This window comes from Solanum stenotomum, chromosome 2 (genome assembly GCF_019186545.1).
Source record: "Solanum stenotomum isolate F172 chromosome 2, ASM1918654v1, whole genome shotgun sequence".
NCBI lineage: Eukaryota > Viridiplantae > Streptophyta > Magnoliopsida > Solanales > Solanaceae > Solanum > Solanum stenotomum.
This window is the reverse complement of record NC_064283.1, coordinates 2,246,135-2,273,263: the sequence shown is the minus strand read 5'-3', so window position 1 is coordinate 2,273,263 and position 27,129 is coordinate 2,246,135. Positions and strand designations below refer to the sequence as shown.

General features: G+C 32.4%; 5 protein-coding genes and 1 non-coding gene across 6 annotated transcripts; 3 read left to right on the top strand and 3 right to left on the bottom strand.

The window, feature by feature from the left end:
• Positions 1 to 14: 14 nt before the first annotated feature.
• TRNAA-UGC (transfer RNA alanine (anticodon UGC)) lies at positions 15 to 87 on the bottom strand. The gene has a single exon. It is a non-coding gene; the product is annotated as a tRNA-Ala (tRNA).
• A 634-nt stretch (positions 88 to 721) lies between these two features.
• LOC125855563 (reticuline oxidase-like) lies at positions 722 to 2,353 on the bottom strand. Its single transcript, XM_049535295.1, has one exon. It carries the CDS (start codon positions 2,351 to 2,353, stop codon positions 722 to 724), a length of 1,632 nt encoding a protein of 543 aa, XP_049391252.1.
• A 1,541-nt stretch (positions 2,354 to 3,894) lies between these two features.
• LOC125854696 (agglutinin-like) lies at positions 3,895 to 5,275 on the top strand. Its single transcript, XM_049534284.1, has 4 exons — positions 3,895 to 4,125; positions 4,299 to 4,616; positions 4,692 to 4,925; positions 5,027 to 5,275. Exons 1-4 carry the CDS (start codon positions 3,895 to 3,897, stop codon positions 5,273 to 5,275), a joined length of 1,032 nt encoding a protein of 343 aa, XP_049390241.1.
• Positions 5,276 to 5,636: 361 nt separating this feature from the next.
• Positions 5,637 to 9,168, bottom strand: LOC125855330 (agglutinin-like). The gene is made up of 5 exons (XM_049535051.1): positions 9,156 to 9,168; positions 8,837 to 9,055; positions 7,817 to 8,137; positions 6,820 to 7,053; positions 5,637 to 6,142 (listed from the first exon to the last, which is right to left on the bottom strand). The coding sequence occupies exons 1-5, from the start codon at positions 9,156 to 9,158 to the stop codon at positions 5,894 to 5,896; spliced, it is 1,026 nt and encodes a 341-aa protein (XP_049391008.1). The 5' UTR covers positions 9,159 to 9,168; the 3' UTR covers positions 5,637 to 5,893.
• Positions 9,169 to 11,542: 2,374 nt separating this feature from the next.
• On the top strand, positions 11,543 to 22,232 carry LOC125855195 (uncharacterized). The gene is made up of 17 exons (XM_049534881.1): positions 11,543 to 12,176; positions 14,757 to 15,067; positions 15,545 to 15,622; positions 15,758 to 15,978; positions 16,930 to 17,022; positions 17,485 to 17,568; positions 17,680 to 17,793; positions 17,961 to 18,066; positions 18,149 to 18,211; positions 18,302 to 18,355; positions 18,676 to 18,733; positions 19,254 to 19,330; positions 20,496 to 20,566; positions 21,108 to 21,168; positions 21,368 to 21,427; positions 21,716 to 21,778; positions 21,869 to 22,232. Exons 1-17 carry the CDS (start codon positions 11,873 to 11,875, stop codon positions 21,989 to 21,991), a joined length of 1,941 nt encoding a protein of 646 aa, XP_049390838.1. The 5' UTR covers positions 11,543 to 11,872; the 3' UTR covers positions 21,992 to 22,232.
• Positions 22,233 to 26,268: 4,036 nt separating this feature from the next.
• Positions 26,269 to 27,001, top strand: LOC125855459 (protein RADIALIS-like 3). Its single transcript, XM_049535182.1, has 2 exons — positions 26,269 to 26,564; positions 26,715 to 27,001. The coding sequence occupies exons 1-2, from the start codon at positions 26,308 to 26,310 to the stop codon at positions 26,737 to 26,739; spliced, it is 282 nt and encodes a 93-aa protein (XP_049391139.1). The 5' UTR covers positions 26,269 to 26,307; the 3' UTR covers positions 26,740 to 27,001.
• Positions 27,002 to 27,129: the final 128 nt, after the last annotated feature.

Here is a 27,129-nt window from a genome sequence, read left to right as displayed (position 1 = left end):
AAAAAGAGAAAAAATGGAGATGCGGGGGATCGAACCCCGTGCCTCTCGCATGCAAAGCGAGCGCTCTACCATTTGAGCTACATCCCCAATTTGTTAATGGTTATGGTTTGTATTAGAAGAATCAAGAAATAGAATATTATTACCATAATTTTCAAACTACCATTTGAATAATATTTAGTTGAAATTGTGTCTTCCACTTAGAAAAAAAGTTGAAGATACATCTAATTAAATAAATGATAGTATTATTTCTCTAATAGCTTAAGATGATTCAAATTCAATTAGGTACTTACAAATTATCATAAACTTCGGCCTCAAATTCTTGGTCACACAAATACGAATGTTCAAAACCAATGTTGCACGCTTGGATACTATTAAAGGGTTATAAGAATCTCAAGATTAGGCATACACTTGCAATGCACATGCAGTAAATCTACTATAATATAATAGCATATAAATGTCTTAGGTTCAAATTTCGTTGTCACCTGATATTAAAATAAATTTTTCACGTACTTGATCCATACAAAAACAATTTTCATCAAATAAATCATTCAAAAAAAATTTGAAGTGTATTATTGTCTTCACTCCTCATTAGTATATAAATATATATAAACCTTGTTGATACAACCAAGAGGAAAATTTAAGACAAACTAACAATGTTTTTCCCAATAATTTGTCCTAGAGAAGTGATCGTGCTTGCAAGTTAGTACACCAACTTATAAACTCACTCGATACTATAGTTACGCTCTTGTATTGTGGCGAACATGGGAGGGATGCCTTGTTGATGTCGAAAAACATTTAGCGGGTCAATTATTGTCTTAGCCTTGACCAACCTATCATAGTTATTCAAGAAATATTTTTGACCCCAAACGCGAGCTCTCTCCATTGCATGGCCAGCATTAGTATTTATCAATAAGTTGTCCATCACTCCAAGGTCCAAATCTATGTAATTGACATAAGCTGCCCTAGGCGCGCTTGAAACAAAGGGTGCCATTGTATTGTAAAACTCCCTTATCCACTCTATGTACGCATTGCTCTTGGTGATACTATTATCCTTTTTTCCCCACTCTACTAGATATTGAATTCCAAAAAGGTTACCCTTTCTATGAGGGAAAGCAATAGCGTCCTCACTAATTCTCTCCATTACTCCACCATAAGGGTCCAATATAATGTGTCCCTTTGGCTCTTTCTCAAGTACATCAAGAGTTGTCATTATGCCATCCATTGAAATTGGAGTCTTAACATAGTCCGACTTGGCTTTGAAGTATGATTTTTTCTCAAAGTAGCGTTGTTTTAAAAGGGAGACGTTGGAAGTGTTATCTAATTCAGAAAAGAAAAGTATGGACTTGATCCAACTCATTTCTTTGAAGTCATGTTTTTGAATGCTCAATTCAGGAAAGGCATTGCTCAAGACGGAAATGGCTTTAGTTCTTGGACCTAGGTAAAATCCGTTGAATTGGGCATTCATTTCATGAATTCCTCTACTAGCAATGCCTCTAATGGAGACAGATAGGTAAAATTCATCGTCTAATTTTGGTGCAACTAGTTGCCATTTGTGAACTAGTTGAGACACGTTACGTTTGGATCCAGGCCTAGAGAGTATGAAACTAGTGACAATCTTAGGTACTTTGAGCAATTGGATTTTCCAAGCATATATGACTCCCCATATTCCACCACCACCACCTCTAATCGCCCAATACACATCTTCTCCCATGGATTCGCGGTCTAATATCCTTCCTTCTGCATCAACTAGAAGCGCGTCCACCACATTATCAGCAGCAAGTCCATACTTTCTTGACAAAAAACCAAAACCACCCCCGGAAATATGTCCACCAACGCCCACAGTTGGACAAGAACCAGCTGCAAATCCATGAACATTGCTTGCTCGGGAGATTGCATAATAAGTCTGACCTAGCGTAGCTCCACCCTGCACCCAAGCCGTTCCTGACTCCAAATCCAACGAAACATCATCTAATTTCATCAAATCAATGATCACAAACGACGAACCACCCTCCAAGGTAACCGATGAAGTCCCTTCATAACTATGTCCTCCACACCTTACTCTAATCTCATACGAACTTCGTATGCAACACATAACACTGCTCACTAGCTGCTCCTTACTCTCCGGTACAATAATAACCATTGGTTTAGGCATGAATGACTCCGCGAAACGGAGATTCTGAATAGAAAAATCAAGTAAGTTAGAGTAATAACTACCATCATCCCCTGTTTTGTAAACAGAGAAGTTACTAACATTGTAATTCATCAAACATGTAACAATGTTTGTGCTATTCGTAGCGATGGAAGATAGAATAAGAGAAATAAATAAGAATAATATGATCAAAATTAGTTTCATGGCGAATTTCGTTTAGTTTACTTCTCGATTGATATACAGAGAAGTTGTTTTATACAAGGAAGACAGCAGATCGAAGACAAAAAGATGAAACATAATGAGAGGTGCCGGCCTAATATAAGTTGTTTTAACTAACACTTATTATATTTGTGTACATGAAAATGGATAATATGTTTGCCTAATATAACGTGACAATACAATAAACACATCAATTCTGCAGAGTAAATTACGAAAAGTGCCGGCCAACAGCAACATATATATACGACAGATAAAATTGTCATGTTGCAAGATCGAGAGTTTAAACTTCAGGGATAAAACTAATAGTTCACACCGAGTTTAAGGATATTTTCATTACTTCTGTGTTTCCATTTCACCTTATTTATATATAAAGTACATAGCAATATACAATTTAAAGGATTAATTAGTGTTGTCATGTACCTTAACATAACATTTATTTGTAATAATTTTTCTATCATTTCTAATTCTGATCTTCCGCCCCAATCTGATATTATAGTATTGGTGTTGGTATATAAAAAAATTCCGTTATGGTCCAATTCTGATCGATAATAAATACGAGACGTTGCAATATATGATTTATCTGATCATGATATATGTTAATGCGTGATCATTATTCGTAGTATCAACTCTTCATCTCCCTGGCTCTACTTTTAATGTAAACCTTTGGTTTTACAGTTGCCAGGTTCATTCATGTATGCACATTATATATATATAGTTTTTTTCCTAATTGTCACTCTCTTAACACATATTGTTATCTGGTGGAAAAAACAATAGCTGATAATTAACAAAATGGTACGTAACCTGACTTCTATTTTATTTTCATTGCAAACTATGTTATAGTTGTGCTGTTGTTTTTTCTTATTTTTCATTTCATAACATAATACATGAATATGACATAACTTGGTCTCAGTCGACATATATGTCCTTCAACTTTGGGTGTGCATAAGTAGACATCTATATCCTCCAATTTTATATGACATAAAACGGACACCACGTAGGATGTTGTGTAGGGCGTGAATTGCCACATAGGACGCCAAGTAGGATACGTGTCTACTTGTTCAATTTTTGTACAAATTTAAGTGTCTACATGTCAGACTAGGACAACTTACCCCTGCCGTTAGGAAAAAGTGTTGTTTTAGCCCTTCTATTCCAAACAAAGCTCTAATATGAGGATAATATTAAATTATAGTAAAATGTTAAAATGGATGAATTTGAAAACGTGATGTCCCCTATTTTATGTAACCCTTAATGGCAAAAGGCATATCCGATATGATTTGTTAATGGCAAATTGAGCGATTTCTGATAATAAAAGAGCAATCTGATGCACAAAGTATCTCACATTTATACAGAGTGAAAGTACAGTCTAGCATGACCATTAACCAAGCATCAATGACTGATTCCACGACTCGAATCTGTGACACACAAGTCACACATAAATAACTTTATCGTAACTCCAAACTTCCCCTTATTTTGTCCTTTTCAATTTATTTTATGTAAGAGCTAAGTTTGATTAACTACGTTTAATTATGAAGGAATATCATCAACCAAGTTATGATCAAGCAAAGTTAATGTTGATTGAACCATGGGGAGGCACAAGTGGATCAGAATGGAATTACAAGCTCACAAATCCCATTAAAGAGATACTAATAGCTCATGGTGATAATGTTATAGACTCCATTATTTTCAGAACAATTGGTCAACAAGGTATAATTGATTCACCAAAATTTGGTGGCAATGGGGGTTATAGAAAAACTAAGGTATGACAATTTTTTTTTTGACTAGTAAACATATAGTCACAATTTATTTGAAGTAGTTCAAAGAATACGATAGTCAAAACTCAAAACACGTACTATGAATTTTGTCATAGATTCTTCGATTTTTGAAAACTATACTGAAAAGTACTACAAGTCAAAATTGTCTCATTTGTCAGGTTACTATTGAAAATGCCCCTGGAGAATATTTGACAGGTATCAGAGGCAAACTGGGGTATTATGTTGGCAATTTGGTTGTAAAATCTCTCTATTTTTCGACTAATCTGAAGTGTTATGGACCGGTTGGTGGGAACGAGGTGGGAAGTACCTCGTTTTCACTCGTGTTGAAAGTAAATGGCGCGATTCTGGGATTCCATGGACGTTCTGGAGCGTTCCTTTATGCTATTGGCGTTTATTTGCAGAATGTCACACCACCTGAACAAATAAAACAATTAAAACAACCTAAAGTTGAAGAAAGTCCTCACGAGTTCCCCAATGTACGTACATGTGTTATAGTGGATAAAGTTCAGTTACTTTACGTGCTTTTACTAATAACATCATTTTACGTACAGAAATTGGACGTGATGAAGTGTATTCAACCGCGAAGCCCCGGACCTTGGGGAGGATATAGTGGAAAAGGTTGGGATGATGGTGTATTTTGTACTATCAAACAAGTACATATTTATATGAACACAATAATTTCAGCTATATGTGGAATTCAAATTGAGTATGAAAAGAAAGACAAAATGTCAGTTTGGTCACAACTTCATGGTGGTTTTGGTATTGGAGCTGGAAATCATGACAATGTTATTAAAAAGGTATGAGTTTTTTCGAATTTGAAATCGCGATGTAATTTATTTGTTCATTTAATTTTTATTTTTATTTTGTGTGTGAAATCGATATGCAGATATATGTTGATGGTGAAAACGAGTTCTTGATTGGAATTGAAGGATATTATAGTCTAGTGAAGGAAAATGGAGGCCTTGATACATTAAGACAAATTGCATTTTATACAAATAAGGGAAAATATGGACCTTATGGAATTGAAATTGGAACTTATTTTAGTTCTTCAGCAGCTAGAGGAAAAATTGTTGGTTTTCATGGGAAAAGTGGTGTTTTCTTAAATGCTATTGGTGTTCATATGGAATATTTCTAAAAAGGTTATTAGAAGTGTTTATCCTTTTTGAATTTTTTATCTGGTATTCGATATTTATATTTATGAGATTTGGATTTATCATGGACAATGATTACCTTTGGTATCATGAATGCTATTGTTATGTTTTACTGATCCTACTGAGCATACTCCTTCTGTTCCATATTAGTTGTTTATTATATTGTCTTTATTGTATATATTTTAGTTTAAGTAATGTCAAATATTATTACAAGTTTTGAACATCGATGGAGCTTATATTTAGCTATTTTAGTTGTCTTGATTGGAATATATATATGGCACGTACGTAATGACTGAATTATAGATGAATCAAATCGGAGGACACTTTCGTGCAAGTACAGGTTCAAAAAAAAATTACTAGAATATCATTGCTCAAAAGTGTAGCTAGCTTGAGTATATATTATGATAAGGAGAATAAAATGGAATTGATATCCTACTATCACTTGATGAGCCAAAACATACTTTTTGTTAGAGAATTAGAGTCTCAATATAACTTATTGTCAATATATATAACGTCAGGATCACCTGACGTTCATATAATATATTATAGTCTTTATTCCTCCTATTTTTCACATTATTGAAGATCTTACACATGAAGAGAAATTAGAAATATTCCATATGGACACCAATAGCATTCAAGAAAACACCACTTTTTCCATGAAAACCAACAATTTTCCCTCTAGCTGCTGAGGAGCTAAAATAAGTTCCAATTTCAATTCCATAAGGTCCATATTTTTCTTTATTTGTATAAAATGTAATTTGTCTTATTGTGTCTTGGCCCCCATTTTGATCCACGGGACTATAATATCCTTCGATTCCAATAAAGAATTCATCAGTACCATCAACGTTTATCTGCATATCAAATTCATCGAAAAAAAATTAAAAATATTTCTCCCTTCACAATAATAATAATAATCAATTATATTTCGATTTCAAATTGATTATATGAGTCCTTTATATCCACCCATCTACATTCAAATTACAGAAAATGATCAAAGTTACTCATATATTATTCGAAATTGAACAACTCGATATGCGTTTTATTAGATTTTAGTCTAATGTATATTACCCTCATTATTAGAGAAAATATCTTGTTTTCTACATGTTTATTATTAGGGTAGTTTTAAATCACAGTCAAAAGTTGGAGGGCAAATTTGGACCTTTTTCTCAGAGAATTTGGGAAGAACATGCATTAGTATCTCAAATTCAATTCAAATACTCTTTAGATGCACACTCCGTTTTCTAAGAAAGATTTATCATCCGAAAAGAGGCGGACAATAGAGTCTTTTGCACATGAAAATATGACTAAATTTTTCCTTGTTGTTTTTCAGAGCGAAGTGAAAAAAATGAGATTCTTGAACATGGTAAAAAATCCAATGAATACGAAAGAATTGAACAAAAATTTGTACGAGGTGAAAATCTCAAGTACAATTATGTACACTTGGAGTCCACCACAACAACATAGGACCTCTATTAGTGGGAAGGATAAATACGAGACGATTCACTAACAACAAAGGATAAATTCATACCTTTGTAGTTATTTTTGCCCCAGGTTCAAGACCATGAAGTTGTGACCAAACTGATGTTTTATCTAATCTCTTTTCATACTCAATTTGAATTGCTGATATAGCTGAGCTATGTAAAGCCTCATGAACTTGCACTTGTTTTATAGTAAAAAATACTCCATCATCCCAACCTTTTCCACTACATCCACCCCAAGGTCCAGCACTTTTTGGCACAATAGTCTTCATCACATCCATTTTCTGTGTATGCAAAATGTGAAGTTAAAATTATTTGTTCATTAAGATCGGTGTAAAAACTCTGTACTTGATATTTACATCAATTTATTTAATTTACTATGGTTAAACAATTAAATAACGTGTAGGAGTATATATGTTAAGTACTGAAAGAGGTTTATGTGCAAATACATATCATGCATATATTGATTTAGTGTAAATATTGACTTAACGGGAAAGTTTTCTTGTCCTAACTATTTGAAAAAGTCAAATTTGGGTTAACACAAACGATAAAATAAAAAAGAACTAAAATTTAGTTGGGTGTTGGTGAGACATGATGAATAAGTGCATGCAAAAGGATATCTTCTTTCTAGAGGTTGCATCTTCAAATATACAACTTACCCCACCCCCCACACACACTCACAAGTTTTTCAGAAAGATCTGAGCCTAAAAGTATAGAGTTTATTATTTTCTTAAGGATTTGATTTTTCGTTCAACTACGTCATTTTATTAGGGAGTATAGGCAAAACTAACCTCATGTGTTGCCATGTGTCTAGGGTTCCCTATCAAATTTAAGTCTTTATGCACAAATGAAATCATTTTGGTTCTTAAAGAGAGACAGTTCTAGAAGGTTCAATTGGTCGAATTTGTAACCCTTGGTAAGATCGGTTCAAGATTTAGCGCACTAGCGGCAAATTCTACTTATCTGACAGATAAAACGACATTACTAATAGGTCTAATTCCACATAAAAAAACTCATAATAAGAGAGACAATAGGTAATATATGTACGTCATGAATTTCAATTTCTTCCACCATTGGTTCACTTGGCTCAAGTTTTTCCTCATCTTTTTTTGGTGAAGTTAGTTTCTTCAAATAAATACCAATAGCATCGAGGTACAAGCCAGCTCGCCCATGTAATCCAACAATAGCTCCACCTTCTTTCATCACAAATGAAAATGGAGTCCCACCAGCCTCTTTACCAAATGGTCCATAAATATTCTTTCCATTTGTTATAAAACTTAGAGATTTTACAACCAATTTGCCACCGTGATTTCCATATGTGCCCTTGATCCCTCTCAAAAATTCCAAGGGAGCCGCCTCAATAACAACCTGTCATTAATAGAAAAATTATTACGCATCAGTTAAAACAGTAGCAGAGTTAGAAATTTTAATGAAGATCTCGAAAAATGCATGAAAATTACATTTAGAATTTGAAATTTGTGGCCTAAGGAAAAGTAATTTGAATAATTTTTGTTGCATTAAAAGGTTCTCTTATATCAAGGGAATTCAGTAACTTTTATACATACAAAATAATTTATTTTACTCCTTCTATATAATAGCAATTAATTTTAAATGAAAAAATTCGATTGAATCTTCTTTGTTGAAGATGAAAAACATCTTTGACTCGAAGGATGTTTATATATTTATATATATATTGGTCAAATAATTAATATATAGCTATACACATATAGAGTATGTTCTTGTACTAAATAAAATCACTATCATATCAAATTGACTTATCTTTTCATAATTTATAAAAATCAAGTCTGATGATAAGATAACCTGAAGGCTAGAAAATAAATTGATTTAGTTGCAATGATGATAAGAAATATTGAGAATGAATATATCAATCATGAAAATAAAGAAGAATCAACTTAAATAGTCATTCACCCAATGGGTTAAACTTAAAAATAGTGAGTGGATGTATTATATGTGTATAATCATTTAAACTATGTGTCTATCAGCTAGAAAAGTAAACAGTAAATATGTTTGGCTATTTGTGTGAAGATACCGAAAATAAATATGTACCTTGTCTCTTCGACCTCCATTGCCACCAAATCTTGGTGATTCTATTTTATCTCCTTGTTCATTCATAGTAATAAACATGATGGAGTCTATAACTTCTCCATGATTTATCAATATCTCTATAATTGGACTTTTAAACTTGTAATTCCATTCTGATCCACCACTTCCTCCCCATGCCTCTACCATTATTTGATCAACTTCATCATAACTCACTTGATTTCCCTTCACATATACAAAAAATATAATCAAATATTATAGATATATATAGTTATTATAATATGTAAAAGAAAAAAAAAGATAATTAATTAAGCAATGTACGTACCATTTTTCGGTGATTTTGTATTATTTAAGTTGTATCATGCGATATATATATAAGTTGTTAGAAGAATAACAAACATATAAGTCATTAGTTATAAGAAAGGTATATGTGCTTTGTACATATGAAGTCATGAAGAAACGAAAGTGATTAAGCAAAGTATAGAATATATATATTAATTAAATTTTTTTATAAGTTATAATCAATTAACAACAATAACAATAACATATTTTGTGTAAAATGGTAAAATGTAAACATAAATTATAACTAATTAATATACATTAATTTGATGTAGCTTAGATAAGGATAGAGATTCAAGTTGGTAAAGTCTCTTTCCCCCTCCATAACCCAAAAATTGTTTCAAAATAATAATATCGTAGTCAACTATCTCTCTAGGTTCTTTTTATTTATATAAAATACAACTTCCAGAGTTCGGAGTACAAGAGTTAAATTTGGTAAGAAAATATGATCAACATCAAATATTCAAAAGTTTTAAAATAAAATCATATATTTAGAAATTACATAATAATTTGAATTATCTTTTAAATACTTTTATAACACTTCTAAAACATTTTAATTTTTTAATTAGACTCACCAAATTATAATCGTATCACATAAATTTGGCTAAAATAGTAAGTAATTTTTAGTGCACAAATCTTTCTTTTTCCATGAAGCAACATGTCTAATTCTTAAATAGCAATTTAAATTATTAGTCTAATATTAATTCCAGCTAGTGGCGTATTATTTTTTTAAAAAAAGATTCTACCTTGTTTTTAATTAGATAATGACTTGTGTTGCTAATTATTTGACAACAAAAAGGAACGAATGGGCTTTGCTTTAATGCTTTTGAAAGGTGATTAATTTTTCCACGTGAAATGCAATGTAAATAGTAATATTTTAATCTACAACTTTTAGCCAAAAAACATAGGGGAACAAACTGTGAAAAATAAAACATTTAAGAAGATAATGATGATTAACTTAAAACCTCCGTCCAACTCTTATTAGATGGACACTTTCTATTTTATAAGGTGACTAAAAAAATATTAATAGATTAATCAACTTTACTATTTTACCCTTATTCATAATAATTTGCCTCCTGAACTAAGAAATTGTTGGTTCTTCAAAATTTGCTTAAACTTTCAAAGGTCATATTAATTATTGTGGTAAAAAGGAAAAAAAATTAATTAATTCTATCATGATTTAATAAGTGATCAAGTAAAATGAGATAAATATTTTTAGTAAGATGCTCATCTAATATAGGATAGAAAGAGTACCAAAACTTGTTTAAACTTTCAAAAGTCATATTAATTGTAGACAGAAAAGTCATATTAATTATAGATGGAAAATGAGAAAAATTTAATATTCTAATTTAATATGTAATAAAGTAATGTGAGACAAATATTTTTAATTATGGAACACAGGGAATACCAAAATAATTATGCTAAGAGTACTTTCTTGATAAGAAACTTTTTCAATAATAAGTTAATAACAGTATTGTAAGTACTAATATTCTTGACGTAGAATATTTTGCCAAAAATTTATACCATCTTTATCCTCAATTCACGTGTCATATTTTCTTTTAAATTTACTTTAGCATGATTGATTTTTTTATGTAAATATAATTTATATATTTATGACTTATTTTAAATAGTAATATTCTCTCCGTCTATTTTTAGTTATCAATTATATATTTATATTATTTTAAGATGTTCAACAATATTTGTCTATTTTATAAAATCAATGAAATAATTTACTATTTTGTGTTTATCTTACCCTTGCTATTAAATAATATTCATTTTTCAATGTTAAAATAACTTATAGCTAGTGATTTGGTAAAATTACCTCTATCATTTACTATTTTTAATTCATATGCTAAATTAATAATGAATAACTATTGTTTGACAGCAAAAATAATTTTTTTATTAAAAAATCTTCATTTTAAACTCATTTGCCAGTTAAAAATGTTGCATAGAGACAAAAGGAAGTATTTTATTATTTTGTGAGTACTAAATTTCGTATATAAATTACTAATAAAATACTAAAAAAATCATTTAAATAATACTTTTTGTCATCAAATAAAATGGTAGAACAAATGATGTTATTTCTCCTTTTAACTAAATGTCTCAATTAGAGTCATGAATATGAAAAAAATATTGATAGTTTCTCTTAAGTTTATCCTATAAAATGAAATTTAAATTAATCAAACTCTAATATAAGTATCAAATATTTCGATGATAAACAAAAAAAAATCATTTATAAAACTTTAATTAGGTAAAAAAAAAAAATTACCACTCCGACCAATATACAGTGGGGGAATATTCTTACTGTATATTACCGCGGTAAATTCTTGAGAAGTATATATAATGAGGAAAAAAAACGGTCGCCTCAAAAATTGCAATGGCACTGAAAATTTCACCTGTCTACATCCCTACCCCTAAGCTAAAATTGCTCTTCCGCCATTTTTAAGCTCCAATTTTCCGGTCAATCTCCGGTGACTGAACCCTAGACACGTGGCAACTCACCGTTGCATCACGTCACGTCACCTCAAAATACTGTGGGAATCCGATTCCGTGTAGAAATGGGAAATGGAATTCAATTCCTGTAATCCGGAAAGAACCATTGTTTAATCAGGAAAAAGTTGTATACAGTAGTAGAAGAAGAAGAATACACTTGTATAGAATATAGATAGATAGATAGATACATACTGTATGGATGTTTAATGTATGAAGGGGGCAAATTGTTGTGATTCTATAAGCATATTAATAGCATCTTCATCGTCATCAGAAACAACCCGTTCGAATACTTATAAGTTTCGGCTACACGCGGCATTTGATTCCAATTTTAAATCCCCAAAATGGCTATTTAAGTCGAAGATGCGAATTCCAAAGCGTTCAGTTTCTCTCTGTCTTTCTGTATTCTCTCCTCCGAAACAACTGGTTTCATCTTTTACTAGAAGTTTTCATTTCCATTTGGGGATTTTCAGTTCCGATCATTTTCTGAACAGAGGGAAATCGGTTTGTCGTAAAGGTTGGTGACGTTTTTACTTGCTTAACTCGGTTTGTGATTGTAGAAGTTGTTGTATTTTACTATTCATTGCATTTACTTTCAACAGCTAACTAAACACTGTTTTTCTAAGAAAATGTACTTAGTGGTGGTGTGCGGTCCCTTTCATGCTTTTTTGTTGACTGGGTTCTATATGACGACTTCACTCGTGAGTTGAGAAATATCATTTGTAATGTTGTGGAAATTTTATGGTAATTGATCTCTCTTTCTTTAAGGCTGGGAAAGTTCATAGTGTTGAGAATTTTGATTTTCTGCTGATTTCAGCTTGAACTATTTTGGTTCTGTTATCTAGGAAAGTAAATTGTGTCGAGTTGAAGGCTTTTTTTCCTCACAATTTCAGTGTAACTTTGATGTTCTTTTGAAGTGACTAAGTTTATGATCTATCAGTTTCACTTTCTTGTCTTTGTTATGGCTGCTTACGAGCACTGTTCTGAGGCTATGCTTCTTGAATAGTTGATCGAGAAGAGACAATTCCGCTTAATAGGTTAGCTTGGCTCATATTTACAATAGGAGTTCGATTGTAATAAGTAAAATTCACTTTGGTGAAATATAGGTATTCAATATCTTGGAGTGTAGGCTTACACATTGGGGCATAAACCTGGTCTTTGAATTGGTTTACAAGTGGGATTAAAGGTAAATATTAAGATTTTAGTCCTAGGAAGAGTCAATTCATTCAAAAGTATACTCATGGTCCTTGTTATTTTCCTACAGTGCCTAAGTTAATATCTATAGTACTATTTCCACTACCCAAAGAAAGTTGAGAAGGTTGGTGCCGACAGAGGCGTATCCAGGAGGGGTCACCGGGTTCACGTGAACCCATACTCTCCTCCTAAAACCATATATGGTAGTGTTATACTTCTAATAAATATTTAAACATAGATGTGTGAACCCACACTTGAAGTATCATATAATATCGTGCGATGATGATTGGGTGCACCTCTCTAAGTGAGGCTAGAAATTTGAATCTTTTATTTATTTTCCTTTCTAAAATTGGGTAACGCCTCTCTAAGTGGTTTGGATAGATAAAAAAAATTGGACCTATAATTTTAAAAATTTAATGGTTTTCAGTGATAAGAACCTAAACATTATACATATCAAGTTTATATCTTAGATCTACCTTTTCGTAATAGTGCACCCATCATCTCAAAATCCTGGATATGCCTCTGGACTCTCAAACTCTTGCAGGAGCATGAGAATCTTAATAAAAAGCCGAGAGAAGTGTTGAAACTTCTACACTTGACGAGAATTTAAGGGTGTATTTCACTCATGTTGCAAGATCAAGGGTGTATTAAAGTTCAGTTAGTCAAGTAAAGGGGTGTTTTTAAGGCTGTCAATAGTTCGGAGATAAAACTAATAATTCACACAAGTTTAGAAGTGTTTTGAAAACTTCTCTCTTTTAAATTTTATATTTCATTTGAGCAATAATAATTGACATAGGTGTTTTATTATAATATTTATGTTAATTGATATTTAGTCTTAGAACTTGAAAATAATTTGAGAAAAAAGTANATCCAGGAGGGGTCACCGGGTTCACGTGAACCCATACTCTCCTCCTAAAACCATATATGGTAGTGTTATACTTCTAATAAATATTTAAACATAGATGTGTGAACCCACACTTGAAGTATCATATAATATCGTGCGATGATGATTGGGTGCACCTCTCTAAGTGAGGCTAGAAATTTGAATCTTTTATTTATTTTCCTTTCTAAAATTGGGTAACGCCTCTCTAAGTGGTTTGGATAGATAAAAAAAATTGGACCTATAATTTTAAAAATTTAATGGTTTTCAGTGATAAGAACCTAAACATTATACATATCAAGTTTATATCTTAGATCTACCTTTTCATAATAGTGCACCCATCATCTCAAAATCTTGGATACGCCTCTGGGTGCCGATGAGTCTGGTGTTTGTTACTGTTATATCGAAGTTGCCTTATGTGGGTGGAAATTGACATTCAGAATTTCAAATAGTTATGTTAGATGCAGCTGAAGTTGGAGAGTTAATTCCTCTTTGTGGTGAATGGTCTTGTCTCTTTTAATGTTAATAATAAATTTGCGGAGAATGTAATTCTGGTAGTCTGCATTTAAATCAACAATTTTCTCTTTTCAACCTTTTTTTATAAAGAAAGTATCTTATTAGCATACAGTGTTTGAGCAATGATTACTATAAACTTATGCAATCTAATAGATAAACCAACTAAACTGGCAGTTGATGAATACCATAATGAGTTTTTATGAAGAAAGGCCTTAACTGAATGATTGTAATCAAAGGCCAGGAGATGATATGCAACTCTTCATGGGTGCCATCTCTATAACTCTCATCTCTAAGGATAGATTTTGGCCTTGTCTTATAGGAACCAACATTGGATTGGTCAAAACATCTTTTCTTGTTTGAGTTTTCTCTGCGAGTTCGTGATGCTTTTCCTATTCCTCAAGCATTGAACAGGAAGCTCTGTGCATGCTGCAATTTTCAGATTTGTTGTGGAATTCGACATTCTCATATACTATCGCCTACTAGCTAATTTTCATTATTACTGTTCAGGGAGAGATCAGTTACATACAAGTTGTACAATGGATGGCATTGGTGCAGATACCAGGGCAGCGCTGTTTGAGAAGGGAAATGGTGCCATTGGTGGTCAGCGTTCATGCATATGGTCATCTCCCGAAGGAGGGTGTGATATTGTCATAGGAAAGCAGATATTCTGTAACAGGTCCTTAAACATGAAAAGTATAGTTGCTGTTGGATTTGACATGGATTACACACTGGCACAGTACAAACCTGAGACTTTTGAATCTCTTGCATATGAAGGCACTGTCAGAAAGCTTGTTTATGATTTAGGATACCCTGCCGAGGTACTATTAATACTTGTATAAGGAAAAGTCAAAATAGAAATTGATGAGGCATATTTATGTGCTAGTTAGTTGTCTCAATCTGCATTTATTCCTTTGGCAGTTGCACTATAAGACTGTTCATCTAATTTTATGGATATTATGCACAATGCAGTTTATATGTGCATCATCATTAATTGTGGCTTTCAATGACCTGAGTGTGATATTGGTATAATGTTATTTACTATGCATAATGTTGAGTTGAAAAGGTTGATTTAGAAATTGAATGTTTGACATAATTCTGTCTTTGGTGTTAAAGCAATTATTTGTTTTGGGATACATTGTCGAGAGCTGATTGCCGTAAAAAAATTACGGCTCATTTATTTCATGTGCTGACAGATTATTTGGCTATTGAATCTGGGTTTTCCTTTTTTTTTTTTATTGTTACTGATGTATGAAGTGATAACTGGGAGATTTTTCACCACGTTGTGTGTTGTGTAGCTGTTGGAATGGTCATTTGATTGGAGCTATATGGTCAGAGGTTTAGTTCTTGATAAGAAGAGGGGGAATATATTAAAGGTTTGTCGCCACTTTGTCCTTGCATTGAATTGTTTCCTGTCTTAATCATTAATTTTACTTCATCCTCGCTATGATTGTTGTTTCATTTCTTTCTTATTTAACTATTCTTCCTTTTTCTGCTTGCTCATGTAACAGATGGACCGACACAAATATGTGAAAGTAGCTTATCATGGATTTAGAGAGCTTTCAAAGGAAGATAAAGTCGCTACTTATGGCAATACCTTGCTTCGGGATTCATTTGATGAACCTGACTATGCACTTATTGATACCCTTTTCTCTCTTGCTGAAGCCTACTTATTCGCTCAGTTGGTGGACTTCAAGGACAAAAATCCTGGAAAAGTTCCCAAAGATGCAGAGTAAGAGAGTAACCAGTACTCTTTTTAGCCTTATGGACAGTAATGTCTATCTGTGTCTCTTCCAATGTCTTCTATAATGCGACTTTGCATGCAATTATTTTACGTTTGTCTCGTCATTTATTTTTCTTTTCCATTAGCTAGAGGTGTAAACACAGATTAACAGAAGTTTTGCACAAATATATCTACCAATCTATCACGGGATATGCTCGAAACAAAAGAAGCTTGTGGTCAAATCTAGTTTCAGTTCTCTTCTAATGCTAGCTATTCTGTTTTTGTAGCTCTTACCCGTAGTAAATTTATGGAAGGAATTATATTTCTAAAATAAAGATGTCCCATAGATGTATCTTCAATAAGTGATATATTCTAGTTCAGCTTGTTTTATAGATATGTTTTATCTTTCAACTCACTCAATTTTCGGTGGTCTTGTCATCTTTTGTAGCTGTTTCAAGATATATATGCTCATAAGTGTGAAAATGTTTAAAATCTAAATTTGTGACTAGTTCTTGTACCTTGGCAATTTGATATGCATGTGTCATCTTGACCATGCAAATATTTGCTTTTTTCGCATTCTTGGGCTAATTTCATTGAGCTGGAACTTGCTGCTAATTTATGGTGGGTATGTGCATGCATGTGATGAATTGCTTACAATTTTTTCTTTTTTCCGAAATCTTGCAAAATATGAATGTCAGATATTGTGCTAGGTCTTTGAGGGTATGTTACAGGAAGATTCTGTAGGTCTTTGTATGGAGTTCAATAGAAACATCTGACATGTTTTACTGCTGGGAGGGGGGGGGGNGGGGGGGGGGGGGGGGGGGGGGCTATGGAGATGGTTAGCCTCTGGGTTATATTTATTAATATTCCTTGTTTGTTTTCACTGTCTACTGCTTTAATGGCAGTATTCTGTCCATGTATAGGCTTCATGGTATGCTTATTTGCTAACACCTCTTGCAGCTACTCTCATATGTACAAGGATGTTAGAGCAGCAGTAGATTTGTGCCACCGTGATGGCACTTTGAAGCAGATGGTTGCAAAAGATCCAAAAAGGTATGAACAACTGTTTGTTGTTTTTGGAGAGAATGTACCATATTGAGTGGTAATTAGTAACTCTGTGCATGGTTTCATATGCCAGGGAATGTTAGATTTGGTGGACCTTAGAAAACAAGACACGCTTCACCCTAGTAGGGTGTTGGCCTTAACATTAAACATTTTCCATTTTAGTTGTTGCATATGGACATGTTACGTATGTTTTGCGTGGATGTGATATGGTAATCCCAATCTTGTCTTTGGTTGCATGTAACATGTTTGATAGTTTTCATATCAAAACAAGGATACTTGAGATATGAGAACAGGTGGAAGTGTTGAATAATTGAGAACATTTTCTATGCTTTTTCATTAGAAATATGCAAAACCTATGGGCTCGTTATTCTCATTGTCTTGTATATTCTCATAACTCACTGCTTGTTTGACTAATTTGATAATCTTGCTATCTGCCTCTGCCAACATCAGATATATCAATGAGGATACCTCAATTGTTCCGATGCTCAAAATGCTTAGAGAATCCGGACGTGCTACTTTTCTGGTAACAAACAGGTAATGATGCTCTTGCAGATGTCTCCCTTCAATAAAACTTCTCACTATTCTATCTCACTGATGATTATTCATTCTTTACATTTTACAAGGATCTTACTTACATGTCTGCAGCTTGTGGGACTATACAAACATTGTTATGAACTTCCTTTGTGGGCTTAAACCCTCTGATGGATGTAGTTCCAGTTTTGATTGGCTTCAGTACTTTGATGTTGTCATCACTGGCAGGTCATTTTCTTCCCTTCAAACTTTTGAGAATATGCACATGTGCTTCTTTTGATCCCAACCATATGCAGCCATATTAGGGCAAATGGCTGTCTCTGCTTATATTTCCAGCTATTGTTTGTAGAGTTATGATCGCCTTGCTGACAAAGAAGTATGTGATTTTTATGCAGTGCAAAACCAGGTTTTTTCCATGATGAAATTCGTGCAAACCTCTTTGAGGTTGAACCTGAAAGTGGCATGCTTATTAACACTGATAATGGGACTCCTATGGCACAGGTCAGTGCAGAAAACTTAGTTTTCTATTGGCCACTGCCTTTCCTCCATTTTGTGCATGTTCTGACTTTGTCCGATACATTAGGTGGGGAGCACTTCTTTGAGATTGCCTTTAAAGAGCTTGAGAGAAGGCTGCAGAATTTTCCAGGTGTGGATGCCAACATAATTCATGCTGCATAGTTCGTATCATTTAATGGTTTGTGTAAAATGACTGGATATTTTCCTAATTTCTCTTCAGGGGGGAAATGTTGGCCATTTGCATAAATTACTTTCAATTGAGTCAAGCTCACAGGTATTGCATCGTCATCAATTTAATAGTCTTCTCTTGATTACTACTTTATATTGTTTCAGCATTTCTTTTGGTTAATGATTTACTATGTGCAAGCGCATAAATTCATATCTTTAAGTACTCAGTATGGCTGAAAGTGACAGCATATAGTTTAACAGCCAGAAGTCTAATTTCACTTTAGGAAGTTACGGAAGGATGGAGAAATGGATTTACTTGGTGTTATCTTGAGCTTGGTTCATGTTTCTAATTTGGTGATTAAATATGGTGTTTAATCTGCATTTTATTTACTTATCTGGATGTAAAGTATTGTTCTCTTTAATTAGGTTCTTTATGTTGGAGATCACATTTACGGTGATATCTTACGCAGCAAAAAGGTTTTGGGTATGCATTCGCCACTCCATATACTCCTTCTTGCTTTATTCTTTGTTGCTTATTTAAAACTTCATATATTGGTAGTGAGTTCTAAAACTGCTGCTGCACACCTTTTCTAGTTCATCATATTAGGTATAAGCAACTGATACCTCCAGTATGTTAGAGCCATATTAGAACAATTATGATAAGTGATACTTTTGTGCTTCAAATCTAATAAAATTAATAATAGATAAGCATTTACATTATTTGTGACCATGTTAGCAACTAGATCACGAAAGCTATTGACTAGCTGTTTTATTTAAGCACTAATAATGAAGTTAAAAGAATATTCCGAGATTTTCAAGAACCACTATTTACATGTATGGAAAGAAAATTAATGTCCTTTAGTTCTCTCTAGTTTTCCATGATCTCGGCTTATAATAATATCCAACCTGTAGTAAATCCTTCATACCTCTTTTATTTGTTTTCCTTTGCTTCTTTTTTTGAAAGTTTGAATTCTAGACTTTAGGATCTTGTGGTGTTTGAGCAGGCTGGAGAACAATGCTTGTTGTTCCGGAGCTTGAGAGAGAGGTTGAACTTCTCTGGCAACTAAAGGATACTCGCAAGGTATATAAGCATATCCTTCGACTAATTCTCTGTACTCCATTAGGTTTTCTTGTACTTCTCGATATGTCAGAACATAATCAACAAGAACCTTTAATTTGGCTTTGCAAATGGAGAAATTTGCTGTGCCTGTGTCTATCTGATGTGTGAAATGAGGGTCGGATCATTGAAGTGCTTGTCAACTTTATGTAGCACCGCATGTCTTGGAAGTATACAATTGATGTCTTTACCTAGTAAACCAATATTCTGGACAGACCATTTTCATGTCCAAATAAAATTGAGAAAGAAATTTGCCAGTATTCCGAAGATGTAATAGCACATTAACATAATAACATTGGGTTTCAAAAATTGATGTACACAAACCCCTATCACCTGGAAATCATTTATTTTGTGCTTACAGCCATCAACATTCTAAAATTACATCATATTTTTGTGAAGTAGACAAATTATGTAGCTTTTGAGTAGCTCACAGTTTGGCCAGCTCACTTGCAACTGTTAAGAGATAGACCTTAGACCTAACTCGACCCTTAAATCTAACTTTGGGGATTGTCTAAGATATATAAAGAGACAATAATCCATCCCTCAACCAATGTGGGACATTTTAACACACCCTTCAGACGTCCAGGACGGAACATGCAGAGCGTAGACAATATAACATGGGAACCCAATATTGGGAAATAAATCCAGGGATGAGTATGACTTGTTGTACTGTATAAATAACACAGACCTTGGGCCTAACTCAGCCCAATAGTTATCACATAAGGTGAGGATTGTCCAAGGCCATATGAGGAGGCAACAACCAGCACCAACAACATTGAACACTTCAACGACAATTTTCTGTGTACACTCCCCACCCTCTCCATACTCCACTTGTAAGAATATACTGAGTATCTTGGTGTTGTAGGTCTTTTGATATATTTTTTAATTGAAATATCGCGGTGAAGTAATTGTGTTTCTCATATAAGAAAATATCCTCTCTCCCATATTCTGAACACTAGTTATTTGCAGAAATACTTTTTCTTTTATGGTCTTGTGAGCTAAGAAATGGAGCGAATGAATTATCTGAATTTATAGCATTTTACTTTAAAACCTAAAAGTTTGTTTTATGTTCTGCTACATGGTAATGGCAAGTGGTAGTGTAATAATTGCAATTTTTACATGTTTGCAGCAACTTCAGTTATTGAGAATTCAGCGTGATCACATTGAGGATGAAATACACCATCTTAAGTGGTCTCTCAAGTAATGACTCTCTCCATTTCATTTTGTATAGTAGAACTCATATGTGCATTAGTTTTATTTTGGTGTGCATTTTATCTGTGCAACTGTTTCATGTTGAGTCCCTTCTGCTAAGGAAGTACTAGGATAAAAGAAATAAGGAAATAAAGAAACAAAATCAAGTTTGCTGGAGAATTCATACAACCGACTTCAGCTTATTTAAGATTGAGGTTTAGTTGATTCAGTGATTGGTTGAAGGTGGGTTGGAGGATGAGAAAGAAGTAGAGCCTTTATTTATGAGTAGAGACTTTCAGCCTCTTTGGGACTTTATATATGTCAGTGTGGAGTGGTCTTGTGAGTGAGCAGTAACAAATTTCCTTCAAGTGGAGAAATTATTGAACCTTTTATTGAGCATCTTGAACAAAGATATTTGTTGTTCGTCGAACCATTGTGACAGTAAATACTCGTACATTTATGTTAATATAATTTTTCCATCATCTGAATTTGGCTGAAGGTAAAACTTTTGTCATTTTCAATCATTTCATGAGCTGTCGTTATGCTTCAGGTCTGGAGAAACTGATGATGCCAGCAAGGAGAAGATGTTTTCGGAACTTGACAAGCTGCAGGTTGGTTATTTCAAGATAGTATCAGTAGGAAGATAGTTTTCAACATTATAAGAGAAACAATTTTATATCTGGTCATTCTCTACATTGATATTTGTTACCTGTAGAATCAAATGTACTTGATCGCATTGAAGTGAATAGGTATAATGACTTCTGTTATGGGGTTCAACTAATCTGGTGTTTTGATGGTGTCATTTTATAGTCCCAAGGTGAGGAGGTCAGGCTCAGTCATCAGCAGGCACAACGAGAATGTCACCAAAAGGTACACGTGTTAAAGAGAGAATTTCCTCTAAATGTGGAATTATTTCTTTAGGGAACAGTTCATCCTTTTGCTGGAACAAGCGTTAGTGAAAACTATTTTAAAACAATATGTATAATACACAATTATACTTTCTTTAAACTATGTAAAGTCAATGCATATATCCGTAAACTTTATTCCCTTGGTTATATTTGACATTAACTTGGTGCGGTATTAATAAATCGATTTGGATTTTCAACAAGAAAGGTAGTATACTTTTTTCTTTCTGATGAAGTGAAAAAAAACTTACAGTTCCACAAGGTCTGGGGACAACTAATGAAGACTGGTTATCAGAATTCTCGTTTTGCACATCAGGTACGATTGAATAATTGGGCAGTATATATCCTGCACTTTGTGAGTATGATCTTTACTTGAAAACTGAAGTGACGTTTTGTTGATTCACAGGTGGAGAGATTCGCTTGCCTTTACACCAGTCAAGTCACAAACTTGAGCCTGTATTCCCCGGATAAGTACTATAGGCCTAGTGAGGATTTTATGCCTCATGAATTTGATATCCTCTCTATTTGAAGGGATATGTAAATCCAGGGGCCAAAGGCAGTGCATTTTGAAGAAGAGCTTTGCTCGTTCTAACTTCTAGGTGCATCCATATGTTTTTTATTTTGAGTTCTTTGTTGATTTTTGCCATCTGGTATGCAACCATTTAAGTTATACCAACATGGAAAATCTTTATGTTTTTTGGTAAAATAACTTAAATGTATCATATTTGTTTGTGCTGTCTCATATATGCACTTACCTGATTGTGAATTTGGATTATGTAAAATTCTGAATTTAGCTCACTGATGATATGACCCTTGATGCAGGAGGGTATGGAGGTTGAGGATTTACCTTCCCATTCCCGGAATATTAGTATTAGTCTTGTATTTTCGTATAGATTTTTATTTCTATCCCTTGATTATTTAACCCTCACTTATGAAAGACTTTCGAGACGTTTTACCTCTATAACAAGCTTACCCGAAATTTGAAGTAAAGAATATCCAACTCATAAAAGAGAGGATGATTCTATTGAATCTTCTTCTTCACCATAAGCATATCATGTCAAATAGCAATGATGTTACATGTTATTGTTCATTACAGGCTGGAAAATTCTCTGTTTCTAATAATCACCTATATATCTTTGGCCCAAAATAGACTTGGATGTGAACTTCAAAATTTTGCTAAAAATATATATATATTCATTTTTTGCATAACACATCAGTGGAGGAATCACATCCTTTGACTATAAGCAAAAGGATGAGGCAAATTATATTCCACTTCATTGGACAGTAGTTCCCTCAAAGGTAAGATGATCACTTTATGCTTGTTTTTGATTGGCTTTAGGGATCTTGACATAATAGCCGATCAGATTTACTGTTTATTTTTCCAAACTGATATATAAAGATTATCATTTATTAACATGTTATGTATTGCTTATTTATCTCGTCAATTTTTCAACGTAGGACTTTTTTCGCACATCTAATAGTTGCATATACAGAAAATAATTGAAGATAGGTCCTTTCCTTCTTTTGCAATTATAACCAAAAAAAACATTACCTTATTTTTCATGCAATAACAATATTCTTCTTTGAGTTGGGAAGAATCTAGAGAAAGACAAAGAACTTCACATTTTGGACCAGAGAAGAGAACAAAAAAGGTAATGTTTCAAATTGCATGCAAGAAGGGACCATAGGAGAATAACTTCAGACCCTCCAACTGGCGCGGATCTAGAGTGTCGTTTATGAATTTATATAATCTTAGATATATGTATTAAGAAATTCAGTAAATATCTATACATATATAATTAATGAACTTGTATAATTGACTTGAGGTCAATACCATCGAAATCAATAAACTTCAAATCCTGAATCTGTTTTTGCCTTTGCAAATATTTTTGACAAAGAAGTGGGAGAAATAACCATAGGAGTCTTTTATCTCATAGTACCACAAAAGATATAAGGAATCCATTATCAGTAGCATGAGGTATCTTGAAATGTATATATTTATATATCAACTTTTAAAAGAGGTTCCCAAGAAAGTTGCATAGTTGAAATTCTATGAAAATGCTCATAGAATTTATCATGAGCATCTTCATCATAATTTGGGACAGTGACCTAAGAAATTTGAAAAGCCAAAACCCCAAAATGAACTTAAGTAAAGTCCCATTATATTGAAGGAAATTAGATTATGGAATCTACTAACATTTGATAAAAGTTAAATTAGTTTCATGATGGTTATTGGAACTTTATCCTTTTCGGGGTAGTGGTAAAATCTGCGTACACCGTACCATCTTCAGATTCAGCTTTTGAGACTATACTGAATTGTTATAGTTATAGTTATAAAGTCTATGTATATTATACCTTCTTTAGACTCAACTTTTAAGACTATGCATGAAATTAACTCAAACATCTATTGGACATTTGGTCAATGTTGCAATTTTTTCTTGTGGCACTACCTCTTTTTTGTAAAAATGACAGCCAATTAATTAAGTTGAAAAAAAAATATCTATGGTTTTATTTCAAAGTATATAAAACAAGAATCCCTACTTCAAGTTGCAAAATTATTTTTGGTGAGCCAATGAGAAAAAAGAAAGGAAAAGAAGAATACTTGTGATTTAAAGACTAGTGAGAAGGACATAACAAGTATCCATAAATATGAAAAGTTTTACTTGATACCAAAGTGGATGATAAGGATTCCATTCCAACTATATGAGTGGGAAATCAAGCAACCTCGATCGATTAAATTTGAATTTGCATCTACAAATCATACATTAAAAATAGGCAACTTCAAAATACTTATCGATCGACCATGATCTTTGTTGGTATTGGCATATTATTTTTAACATTTAGGCTATAATATCATCTTGTATTAATCTTATCAGTCTCTAATAATTTCTTCTTTTTTTCTATTTTTCTTATTAGAGTTTGTAAGTTAATATACATTATTAGTGTAAGGATTTAATTTTACGCTATCAAATTATTCAAAGAATATCTAAATTAGTAGTATCTACTGTATGGATCCCTCTTCAACTAGAGATTTTAGGTTTTAATTTTGAGAACGAAAAACCTTTTGGTAAGGAGCGTTGTTTCTTGGATACCATTCATGGCCCTACCTGACATAAACTAGTAAGTTTTGAATATCAAATGGTTAACTAAAAAAGATCATTTTTGCAAGACAGATTATCAAGGACTAGTTGGACTGAACAAAAACTAATGTATCGTCTATAGTACGAATCCCTCCAACTTTAATTAATGATTTGAGATTTAACTTTAAAAAAATAAAAAATAAAAATTAGTGAGGAGCACTTAGTTTTACCTTACTTTTTAATAGATCTACTCAATATGAATTTGAATAAATCATGACAGTAGACTCGACATGAATCTGAATTAGCTAGATTCGTGAACCTATGAAAACAAAAAACTTCTTAGTGAGGAGCATTTTACCATACTTTTAGTAGACCTATTTGACATAAATCTAAATTAATTATGACAGTAGACTCGACATGAATCTGAATTAGCATTGTACGGAATGAAAGAAACTAATTAGCCAGCTAAAACTCATATGGAATTTTGTTTAAAATAAGCAACAAGAAAGTGAAAAAAATGCACGCCTTATCACGTTTAAAATTTGTCCCAAAAAGGAAAAAAAGCAAAAGCTACTTTTATATATTTGTCATCAAACGGCGGATCTAAAAATCTAATTACATGTTCACGTGAATTAAGTAATTTTCGTCTCGATTAGGTATATACCTTAGAAATCTACTAAATATGTAACTGTAAACTCAATTACTATCATGATATTAACATGAGATCATTATAAGAACAGATAAATTTTCAAATAACGTTAATTATAATGTACCAAATCTTCGAAATAAATTTAAAAATATGAAAAACATGAAAAAAACAAAAGAATCATATCCAACCACTTTTCAGCCGCTGGAAATTAATTTTACCATTTGCTTTTCAACACATTGGAAAGTGTACACTTATATTTTACGTTACAACTAAGAAATGCCATGAATTACTTGAATGTAGCTATAAGCTATAAATAAAAAAATTTAAAAAAAAAACATTAATCATGGGGTTAGTACAGCTTTTCTTGGATTAAGGAAACCTTGTCTAGGTTATCAATATTTTCAGCTAATAACAATAATTATGTCTCAATTTCAAGTAAATTTAGATCGTCATTTTTGTCTATACAATAATTATATCTCAATTTCAAGTAAATTTAGATCGTCATCTTCATCTATACAAATAATTATGTCTCAATTTCAACATGACTAAAATGTTTTCCCAAAGTAATTAAGTGAATTTGCACAAATGTATCTTAATATTCATATGTTTATTCAGATTCAGACGTTTTAATCGTAGTGGAAACAAATAAGGCATAAGTTTGTATTGATTTTTCAAAAATATTTCTTTAATATTGCTCTGGCTTTTCTAAAATGCTATACAATGTATTGACCGTCGAATTCTTTATGAAAGTAGTGCATTTTCTAGAATATGATACAAATATTGAGACAACATTTTTGAAAAAATCGAACAACATAAATAGTAAATCTACCACATTTCCAGGATTAATTAACTAATTAATTACTATTAGTTGAAAAGAAAACCATGTTGGATTTACAAAATCTCTCCTGGTTTTAAAATCAATAACAACATATCAAACTCAAAAATATATATTTTTTTAAAAAGAGTATTTTCTTCACCGGCCCACCATATTCTGTCACCTACATGATTTTTTTTCTATATAAATAGAACAAATATGTTAACATTTTTTCACACCTATTTCTTCACTACATTTTTCTTTTATTACAACATACATTTTTTTTCATTTTTTTTGCAAATATGGCCACAAATTCAACGTGGAGTCATCATCAAAACAAGTTATTTGAGAATGCATTGGCCATTTACGACATCGATATGCCAGATCGATGGCGTAAATTGGCCAATGCAGTTGGTGGAAAAACAGAAGAAGAAGTGAAAAATCACTATGAAAAACTTGTTGAAGATATTAAGCGTATCGAGTCTGGAAATGTTCCATTACCTAATTATAATAGTGGTCGTAATAATAAAGGCTACAATTCCATGGATGAAGAACAAAGGTAAACTAAATTATAACAATAGTCGATGTACTTTTAACATGTTGTATCAGATAATCTGACTTGTTAATTTCCATTTTATGAACGATTACTTATATTTATCTTATATCATAATTACATTTTCTGACACGTTCATTATATTTTTTTTGACAGGCTGAAGTATTTGAAGCTCCAATGAAAGCAAGAAGAGACTATTTTATGGAACTCATAATAAATTAATAATTAATAATAAGAGAAGGATATAGTTGATTTTGCTTTTTAAAAAAACTTTAGGTATTTAAATTTGGCTTTCATTGTATTAAATTTCCTTTGAGCAACTATATATACATGTACGAAGTACGTTTCCAAATGTAACCTTTCTATAACGTCATCATTTATCTGCATATTTAAATTTCTTGGTGTTATAACGAAATATTGTTAAAACATATAATGTAATGTGTTAATGTTATACGTATGGATTCCATGGGTACAAATTTTGTCCTCTTTATACACTACACCAAAAAGGATTTTTTTTAAACGGTAATTAATTAATGATAATAACTTAATTGTTGCTAAATATATTTTTTTA

Coding starts and splice junctions, on each gene's coding strand:
- LOC125855563 (XM_049535295.1), bottom strand. CDS start 2,353: ATGAAACTAATTTTGATCATATTATTCTTATTTATTTCTCTTATTCTA.
- LOC125854696 (XM_049534284.1), top strand. CDS start 3,895: ATGAAGGAATATCATCAACCAAGTTATGATCAAGCAAAGTTAATGTTG. Junction 4,126..4,298: donor GGGGTTATAGAAAAACTAAG/GTATGACAATTT, acceptor CTCATTTGTCAG/GTTACTATTGAAAATGCCCC. Junction 4,617..4,691: donor GTCCTCACGAGTTCCCCAAT/GTACGTACATGT, acceptor TTTTACGTACAG/AAATTGGACGTGATGAAGTG.
- LOC125855459 (XM_049535182.1), top strand. CDS start 26,308: ATGGCCACAAATTCAACGTGGAGTCATCATCAAAACAAGTTATTTGAG. Junction 26,565..26,714: donor TCCATGGATGAAGAACAAAG/GTAAACTAAATT, acceptor TTTTTTTGACAG/GCTGAAGTATTTGAAGCTCC.
- LOC125855330 (XM_049535051.1), bottom strand. Junction 7,054..7,816: donor AAGAAATTGAAATTCATGAC/GTACATATATTA, acceptor TTGCATACACAG/AAAATGGATGTGATGAAGAC. Junction 6,143..6,819: donor GGGCAAAAATAACTACAAAG/GTATGAATTTAT, acceptor TTTGATATGCAG/ATAAACGTTGATGGTACTGA.
- LOC125855195 (XM_049534881.1), top strand. CDS start 11,873: ATGAAGGGGGCAAATTGTTGTGATTCTATAAGCATATTAATAGCATCT. Junction 17,569..17,679: donor ACTTTTCTGGTAACAAACAG/GTAATGATGCTC, acceptor ACATGTCTGCAG/CTTGTGGGACTATACAAACA. Junction 21,428..21,715: donor AACGAGAATGTCACCAAAAG/GTACACGTGTTA, acceptor AAAAACTTACAG/TTCCACAAGGTCTGGGGACA.